This window comes from Peromyscus leucopus, unplaced genomic scaffold, assembly GCF_004664715.2.
Source record: "Peromyscus leucopus breed LL Stock unplaced genomic scaffold, UCI_PerLeu_2.1 scaffold_1267, whole genome shotgun sequence".
In the NCBI taxonomy this organism is placed as follows: Eukaryota; Metazoa; Chordata; class Mammalia; order Rodentia; family Cricetidae; genus Peromyscus; species Peromyscus leucopus.
The window spans coordinates 1-9287 of NW_023504410.1; the positions used below are offsets into that span (position 1 = coordinate 1).

Consider the following 9287-nt stretch of genomic DNA (forward strand, 5'->3'; position numbering starts at 1 on the left):
CAATAGCATGTGCCCCTGGCTCTAATAACAGACCATGTGATCTTCCTGATCTCCATAGGCACTTCCCCTTCATCCTCCTGGACACAATGTGGCTAGCATGTGTACTAGTCCCACATAGTATAGTATTATTCCTAACATTCAGAGCAAACTGTTGGCAAAAGAATAATAAAGAGTAGTCTTCATGGATAGCTGAATATTTAGAGAGTAATGGAGCTAGGGAGAATGTGTTTATGAACACTATTGTTAGTCAACACATATCCCTCAGTGGGCAGGTGAAAAAAACTGCATTATTCAAGGTTCTTTACATTATCAGAACTGGTAGAATGAATCTCTCCCAGTAGGAAGAAAGTGGAAGTATTAGAATGTTGTACAAGCTGTGTCCATCTTTAATCTGAAGTGCTCTTAACTAGTAAGGTATTTTTCTACGCTAAGTTTTCTATTCTTGATCATGTTTCCTATCCAAGGCAGCCTAGTCAGGGGCACAAACCTGGTGCTGACTAAAAAGTAGAATTTTCTTCCATTTGAGAGAATAAGGCAGAGATGAGCTCCCTAATTATTTGTCCAATACAACATGATCAGTCAACTATCCATATAGGTACAACCAACAAACCTGGATGCAACAGGTTGTGTTCATGTATTTCAGCATACTTATTCACCCATAATTAAAAAGGAAGAATTTAGAAGGGATTTGGGAAGGGATGGAATGAAGAGATAAAAGGGAAAAGGAATGTAATATCTTTTAATTAACAATTTAGGAAAATAAACTTTAAATAAAAAGAGGGGCTGGAGAGATGGCTCAGCAATTAAGAGCACTGGGTGTTGTTACAGAGGACCTATGTTCCATTTCTAGAATCCACGTGGTAGCTAACCCTTTTCTGTAACTTCAGTTCCAGACATCTCCTGCCTTCTTCTGACCCCTGTAAGCACTGTGCAATGATGCATGCATGCAAAACACTCACATAATTTAATTTTTTTAATGTGAGAAAGAGGGAAGAATGAAATTTTCTACAGTGATGTCACAGCCCAGAGACAGAGAGCAGCCAGGATATCCCTATGTTCTTGCATGGAAGGAGCTTTTCACTTCCACCGAGTCAGCCTGTTAAGAGGTAAAAGCTGCTTCATTCTGAGGTTAATATAGTTCATGGTAACCACTCATCTAAGAGCGGAGTGTACAGTGATGTAAAATGTCTTTTCCTTGAAGTCCTCTGTATTTTTGTTCTCTTTCTTTTCCATCTGTGGCAATGGCATTGGTACAGTTATCCTTTAGACTGAACATCAAGATTGACAGGTTGCATAGTTTCCAAAGCAATATTTTTTCCACTGTGTCATTTATTAATTTTCAGCTAAGACCTTGTGGTACAAGATGAACCTGCCAAGGGATTTCTTTCCATCATTTTCATAATTTACATAAGTTTCTGCATGACATTGCAGTAATAATATCCCTAAATATCTCTGCTTTTACATTCTGATTATGATCAGAAGTGGTTTTCTTTACCTGCCTGTTTAGGAATAGGGAGAATTCTACATGAACATGTTCAGACTTCCTAAGTAAAATCCACATACTTCCTTTGTTTAGGAAAAGTATGCTTTCCCTGCCTCCTGCAGGTAAGAAATTTTTCTCATTTCTTCTTTGTTGGCTATTGTGATGGCTATTCTTGGTAGTCAAACTGACTACTTCTGAAATTAACTAAAACCCAAAGAGTTGATATACCTGTGAGAGATTTTTTTTTACTGTTTTGAAATTAAAGACCCATCTTTAATTTGGGTCATTTGAGGGGAAATCCAAAATTAGCTGCTTGCTGGTTGTGTACACCTTTAACTCAAGCACTCAGGAGGCAGAAACAGTTGGACTTTCCTGAGTTTGCTGCTCTCCTAGTCTACAGAATGAGTTCCAGGGCCACACAGATAAACCCTGTCTTGAAAACACACACACACAAAAAAAAAAATCAAAGGTTAAGATCCACCTTTAATCTGGATTGTACCTCTGCAGACAGCCTACATATATAAAGTATATTGAAGGAGGAAGCTCTGTCTCTCTCTTTGCCTCCTTGCCCTAGCACCAAGTTCAGTCCTTTACTAGCATTAGAGCCTACTTCCTTGGTATTTTGGTGTATAGTTAAGACCAGCTAAAATATTTAGCCTCATGAACTGAACAAGTACTGTACTCTTCAAATTTCCATTGGTAGGCAGCCATTGTTAGGCTTCCTGGAACACAGCTTGTAAGACATTCTATGAAATCAACTTTCTACATACATGGAAAGATTCATTTTCCCAGTCCTGATCATGTAGAGAACCTTGAATAATACAGTTGCATCTTTTTTCACCTGCCCACTGAGTAAGATGTTCTGGTTAACAACGGTGCTCATAACCACATTCTTCCTAGCTCAATTAGTCTCTAAGCATTCAACTTTCCATGAAGACTATTCTTTATTAGTATTTAATATGCCTACAGTTTGCTCTGAATTTCAGAAATTAAACTCCTGAAGCAATAGAGCCCTCATTCAGTTTTCTGATGGGAGAAAGAGCTATTATCAAGTTTGTGGTCTAGCCATTTTATACTTAAACTAAAGTACATCTGTGAGTTCGAGGCCCGCCTGGTCTATAGAGTGAGTACCAGGACAGCCAGAGCTGTTAGAGAAACTGTCTGAAAAAGAAAACAAAGGATTAAATAGGTAGAAGAATGAACAGGAAGCATCTGACCCTCTTTTCCCAGTCTGTTTACATTTCTTTTGATGTTTTCATCATCAATCCTCTATGTGTTTCTCTTAACTGATTGAGAGCAAACTTTGTTGTTTTTTTTTTAAAAGATTTATTTATTTATTATGAGGATACCAGATCTCATTACAGGTGGCTATGAGCCACCATGTGGTTGCTGGGAACTCAGAACCTCTGGAAGAGCAGTTAGTGTTCTTAACCACTGAGTCATCTCTCCTGCCCTAAGAGCAAACTTTCTTCTGTTAATGCTTCTGTGTATACTTCTTGAAAACAGACATGACAGACACCAGCACAACCTTCAGGACTGTGAGCATTAATCTAATCCCATATTGTCTTCACAGTTTCTTTTTCTTGTTTTTTTCTTTCTTCCTTCCTTCTTTCTTTCTTTCTTTCTTCTTCTTTCCTTCTTTCTTTCTTTCTTTCCTTTCTTTCTTTCTTTCTTTCTTTTCTTTCTTTCTTTCTTTCTTTCTTTCTTTCTTTCTTTCTTTCTTCTTTCTTTCTCTCTCTTTCTCTTGCTCCCCTTCTCTTCCTTCTCTTCCTTCCTTCCTTCCTTCCTTCCTTCCTTCCTTCCTTCCTTTTTGAGACAAGATCTCACTATGTAGCTCAAGCTGGCCTCCAACTCACAGACATCCACCTGTTTCTGCTTTCCAAGAACTAGGATCAAAGGCATGAGACACCTCACCTGGTAGCATTCCTTTTTTTTTTTTTTGACTCCCTCCCTTCCTCTTTCCTTTAATTTATTTATTTATTTATTTATTTATTTATTTATTTATTTATTTATTTATTTAAACAGACTATGAAGCCAAGACTGGCCTCAGGTTTGAAATCTCTGGCCTCATACCCCCTCTCCTCCCAGATGCTGGGCTTATAGGAATGTGCCACTGTATTTAGAATTACTAATTTTTTCTTGCAGTTTTGTTTGACCTTAATATATTTCATTAAGGGTTGTAGTCTTTGAGTAGTAGCTTGAAGGACTTTGTTTCTCTGTGTGGATATACCTCCAATTTAATACAGAGTTCTCAGTTTGTGTGTTCAATTAGATTTACATTTTTAGGCAAATGACTTGCGATGATTTAGTTTTGGTTTTGGTGCTTTGAGACAGAGTCTCATGTTGTTCAGGCTAGCCTTGAACTGCCAAATGCTGGGGTTACCAATGTGTGCCTCACCCCTGACTCAATGACTTGGATTTTTTGGAATAATTTTAGGGCTATACAAAGTGTTATAAACAAAACAGAGCTGACTTCCTATGTGCCCTTCCCCCAGCGTCCTCCATTATCAGCATCTCTCTACTATAGAATAATTACCAAAACTAAAACGTTAACCACAAGATAATCCTGTCAACAAACTCCAGTCCTCATGTCAATCAAACAGATTCCCCATTAACATCACCTTGTTCTGTACCAGGGTGCAAGTCAGTACTGCACATGGCATTTAGAGACCTCAGCTTCTTAGTTCCTCCAGCCTGTGACAGTCTCTGGGTTTTTCCTTGTGTCTTGTGACCTTGACACTTTCAGAGGGGGCTGATGAGTGTCTTTCCTGTTGGATTTGTTGCTTCCTCGTGATTTAGGGAAGATTCTACATTCTGAGCAGGAATGCTGCAGAGGGAATGTGCTCTTTTCAATGTGTCGGGGAGACAAGGCTGTCTCTGCTACAGATACTGTTTTTTTCGGTCATTGGTAAGTATCTTGCAGGAAGTTGTTTGAAAAACTGCTGCCCATCAAATTTGACACCCACATGTGGTTCTTGGAGTAGTAATTATTGCTGTAATTTTTATTTTCCCCTTTAAATTATCAGAGAGTGTCTCATGTGGCCCAATCTTCTTAGAATTCCCAGTAGCCAAGGATGACCTTGAGCTTCTGTTCCTTCTGCCTCTGTCTACCAAGTGCTAGGATTACAGGCGTGGACCACCACGGCCAGTTTATAAGGAGCTGAGAATGTTAATTCAGGGCTTCACACTAGACAAGCACTCTGTTAATTGAGCTATTGCTGAGCCCCCTTTTCTGTTTCCCTTTCCTGTAGTGCTGGACTTGTGGATCCTATCTTATGGGGAGGTATTAAAATACTGCTCCTTTAGGATTCTTTCTTTCTTAGTAAAGTAGCAATAAATGAAAATGTTTTATAGACATTTTCCAGATTATCCAAAGGTAGAGAATTGTATCATGTGTTATGTGACCCTGGAGTAGTCGTCCTCCATTTCCAATAGTTTTATTTGGACAAGTTTGATTTTACATATTCTGCAAACTGTCTCATTTTGTTTTTCCTGTGAATGGGTGTTTTACATGCATATATGAATGTGTAGCACATGAATGCCTGGTGACCACAGAGGCCAGAAGACTGTCTTGGATCCCCTGGAACTGGAGTTACAGGTAGTTGTGAGCCTCCATGAGAATGCTGGGAACCAAAGCCAGGTTCTTGACAAGAATAGCCAGTGCTCTTAGTGGCTGAGCCATCTCTCCAGCCCCTTTTTGGCTAGTTTTAAAATCAGAGCTTGGATATTTTATTTTACACTTAAGTTCTTAATACAGCATGGTGGGATTGTTGTTGCTGTTTTTAATTGAAAATTTAGGGAATGTCCTGTTTCACGGGAGAACTGACATGTGCTGGTTTGGGGAAGTGAATTGTTCAAGAATAAAGACAGCAACAGTGACCAGTGCAGCCCCATCAACATAGGCCAACTAATGCTTCAGTGTGGATTTCATTAGACTCAGTTATGTGTAGGCAAACAAAGCAAAAGGCTTACACTGCGCTTCACCCATCCTTCTGCCTTCCTGGATGTACAAGGTGCCCTTCGTTCTTTGCTTCACTCAGTCCCTTCAGGCTCCCTCCCTGAGGGACAGCAACAGCAGGTGTCCTGGAAGGGCAGCCTGGAGCAGAGGCCTGAGCTCTTAAAGCTTTGTGGCCTCTCAGTAAGCACCATATACCTGACACGCCAACCCGGTCCTGACTCAGTTCCCAACAGCAGTGAGAGCCAATGGTACTGTGGGAAGAGCGCTAGCTGTGGCAGGCCAGCCTGTGCTCCCTCCAGTGGTTTTGTGCCTGGCTAATGGCCATATCACCTTCTTAGGTGTAGAGAGACCCTTGCCTGACCATCCCTGGGAAAAGGAGGAACCAGTGGTTTGGGGGACAAGTGAGGCCATCGAGTGTCACCTCAGTGACATGCTGCAGCAGCTGACCAGGGTCAATGCCTCCAAGCCCTCAGAGCGAAGGCTGGTGCGGCAAGGTGAGTCCTGTAGGGGCTTCCCATCTGGAGAAGGCAGGGTATCTCAGTCAGCAAGCAGAGCCCCCATTTCCTGGAGATCAAAATCCAGATGAGTTAGCCTGACACCCAAGGCCCTCCTGGTGTGCCTTCTGCCTGTTTCTGCCCCATCTCACTCTGTAGGTGACTGGTAGGTCACCTCTGCACAGCTGCATCTTCTGTCTCCTTTCTGCCCAGGGAATTAATCCCTTGGTCCTCAAGAGACTCAGGTCAGCTCCACCCTCAGGGTTTTGTGCCCACTGTCACCACCCTGACCCCCTGCCAGCACTTCCTAACCTGACTTAATTCTCCATAACATTTCTTCCCGACACGTTCATGTATCTGCAGTTGGGACTCGTGTGCACTGAGGTGGTTCCAGCGTTGCAGGAATTGTTGGGTCTGCTCAGTTTCTTCAGCACTTTAATCTGGGGCACTAGGCTTTCCACCAGCCCTGATGTTAATGACTTTGATTACTCTTCATCCCTCTGGTTGGTATGTGTGTCCTTCTAGAAGGTGTCCTATCCACACCTACCACAGTTCCTGAGACACAGTAAAGGGGCCCACTTAACGAATTGGGACTTGATGTCCTGGGCTGCAATTTGGGTGTCTGGGTTTGTGCTGTCACAACCCTCCACAGGCTTCATGGGGTGCCCCGCAGCTCTGAGGAGGATTATCTGAGAAGACAGAAGAAGGGACTGGCCTAACCAGTGCTCTGTTTCTATCCCAGAGGAGGCTGAGGATCCTGCATGTATCCCCATCTTCTGGGTCAGCCAGTGGGTAGACCAATCAATGAAGTATGGACTTGGTAGGTGTCTCCAGAATGTGCGATGGGCAGGGGATGGTGCTGCCATAGTAGCCTTTGAGTGAACAAGTGAGTGATGTCCGTAATTGTGTGGCTGTGTTACCAAGAATTGTTAGGGCCTAATCCATGCAAGCACTCTACTACTGAGCTATTATTCCCAGCCTTTGTCCACCTCTTCCTGCCTTTCTAAGACAGCCCTCCCCCCGCCATTAGGGTATCAGCTCTGTGACAACAGCACAGGGGCACTCTTTAATGACTCAACATGCCTCCAGTACATAGACCATGATGGAATGGAGTCTTACCCCACCATGAGCTCCCACCCTGACTCCTTGATGAAGAAGGTGGGAACTGGCTGCTGTAAGAGGGTGTGGCAGGGTATGGGGTCTGCCTCAGGGTCAGGCTCTCATTCTGCAATCCCTGCCTCAACTTTCCAACCAGATCACTCTCCTCCAGCATTTCCGAAGTTACATGAATGAACACCTGCAGAAGGCAGGGGCCACCATGACGGCAGGGGCCAACACCACACCCCGGGAAGGTGATGAGCTGGCCCGGCTGCCCTACCTGAAAAAATGGCTCCGCACAAGCCGCGCCATGGTCCTGCACCTCAGCAATGGCACTATACAGATTAATTTCTTCCAGGTGTGCAGGGGCCTGTACTTGAGGTGGCTGGGTGGGGTGGAAGTGCTGTCCCTTTCACCAGGTGGGGGGCCTTCCTCCCCTTTGCCTCAACCTCAGGCCCCAGCTGAGCTTTTCACTCACTCCCTTCTTCCCTCCAAGGACCACACCAAACTTATCCTGTGCCCCATGATGGCAGCTGTGACCTGCATCAACAAGAACCGGGACTTCCACACATACAGCCTGAGCCTTCTGGAGGAATATGGCTGCTGCGAGGAACTGGGCAGACAGCTATGCTATGCCCACACCATGGTAGACAGGATGCTGAGCTCAACGTCTCCCAGCAGCAGACTGGAGGACAACACCTAGGCCTCTGTCCTTTGGGCTGGTGCCCTTCACTCTGCAACTCTGCCTGGGACTGCGTTGCTGGGCTTCCGGGACTGCTGTTCAGTGCCCGTGGCCTTGGGGCTGGGTGGGGAAGGGGTTGCTGTGTGAGTTATTTCTGTATATGTTTGGATCTGAGTTTATAACCTCTTCCCCTGCCCTCAGTCTAATGTGTAACTTGTATAGATATATTTCTATTGAATTTGACTGTTCTTTCCTTGGCTTTATATTTATTCAATATATATGCATATCTTTTCTTATCCTGTGTTTTTGTGAGTACCCGGAACCCAGAGTATTCCTCTGTTCCAACAGCCTCAGGCTGCTAAACTGCTGTTCAATATTTTGATGCTCCCTAGACAAGGTTGAGCCATAGCCTTAACTCCTTGGTCCACCTTTGGGGCACCTGGTTGTCTCAGATCTTTGACATCTGGCAGGACCTCCCAGCATCCAAAGTTGGTGACTAGTAGGGCAGGAAGAAGCTCTCAGAAGCACAGGTTCTCAGGGCATGGTGAGTGTGTAGCAGCAGCCTCGGGAAGCGGTGTGTGAAGTAAGGGATGTAGCCAGCAGGGACTTGGCCCAGAGCCTGGTGTACTTCAGTTGGGAGCTCCCTGTAGTGGTGCTTCTGGGGATGGACAGGACAAGGACACTGACTCAGTTATGGCAGGCCATCCCTGATCCCTGCCCACCCAGGCTCTAGAACACAATTTATTCTTCATGACATGGAGCGGGTCTTACACTGATAATCCTTTTAGGACTGGAACATCTTCAGAGATGTGGGTGGAGAAATGGGCTGTAGGGATAACCCACTGTGTCCCTTCTCTCAGGAAGAGGCCCCTCCAAGCCTGCTCATCTATTCCCAGGGGATAATCCACTCCCTCTTCCCCAAGGCAGTCTCCATCAGGGCTGATCTGCAGCTGAGAGGACATTAGACAATGTCTGGAGGCATTTTGGCTGGCTTGCCTTGGGAAGAAAGTACCTCTATCAACCTGTGAGGCCAGGGATGCTGCTAAGCATGCCAAGTATAACATGGCATAGGATACAGAGCACCACCCACCCTTTCCCTGACAGTTTTCTCTTCTGAATCAGTACTCCAAGGTTGAGAAACCATGACTTAGAAAAGGATTTTGTTGACATGGGGTTTACTCCCTAGTTTAGGCCGGCCTTGAATTCTCTACTTCCCACTTCCTGAGGGCCAGGGTTACAAGCATCATGCCGGGTTTAGAAAATGACTTGTTAACCTTCACTATGCTTCACATGATTGTGACTGAATAGGTAGCCTGTAATTGTGGCACTCAGGAAGGTGAGGCAGGAGGATCCTGAGTTCAAGCTACACAGAAAAAAAAGGTGCTGGTTCTCATCTGTTCTGACCTAATGAGCTAGGTAGGACACAGTGTCAGTGTTTACCTAAGGTTAAGAATGTGGAGAAGTGAACTAACGTCACAGCAGTACAAAGGACAAAGCAGCACCTTCTGATCCTCCTGCCTCTGCTTCTCATGTTCTGAAGTACAGACATGCACCACCACGTGAGGTTCTGTG

The 9287-nt window shown here is 44.5% G+C and overlaps 1 protein-coding gene across 2 annotated transcripts; it reads left to right on the forward strand.

The window, feature by feature from the left end:
- Nucleotides 1–7022: 7022 nt before the first annotated feature.
- On the forward strand, nt 7023–7767 carry LOC114687661 (serine/threonine-protein kinase PLK1-like). 2 transcript variants are annotated; one of them, XM_028862259.2, is made up of 3 exons: nt 7023–7093; nt 7191–7391; nt 7530–7767. In XM_028862259.2, the coding sequence occupies exons 1-3, from the start codon at nt 7043–7045 to the stop codon at nt 7734–7736; spliced, it is 459 nt and encodes a 152-aa protein (XP_028718092.1). In that variant the 5' UTR covers nt 7023–7042; the 3' UTR covers nt 7737–7767. The 2 variants fall into 2 exon arrangements, with proteins under 2 accessions (XP_028718092.1, XP_028718090.1); XM_028862257.2 differs by having other exon boundaries at nt 7191–7767.
- Nucleotides 7768–9287: the final 1520 nt, after the last annotated feature.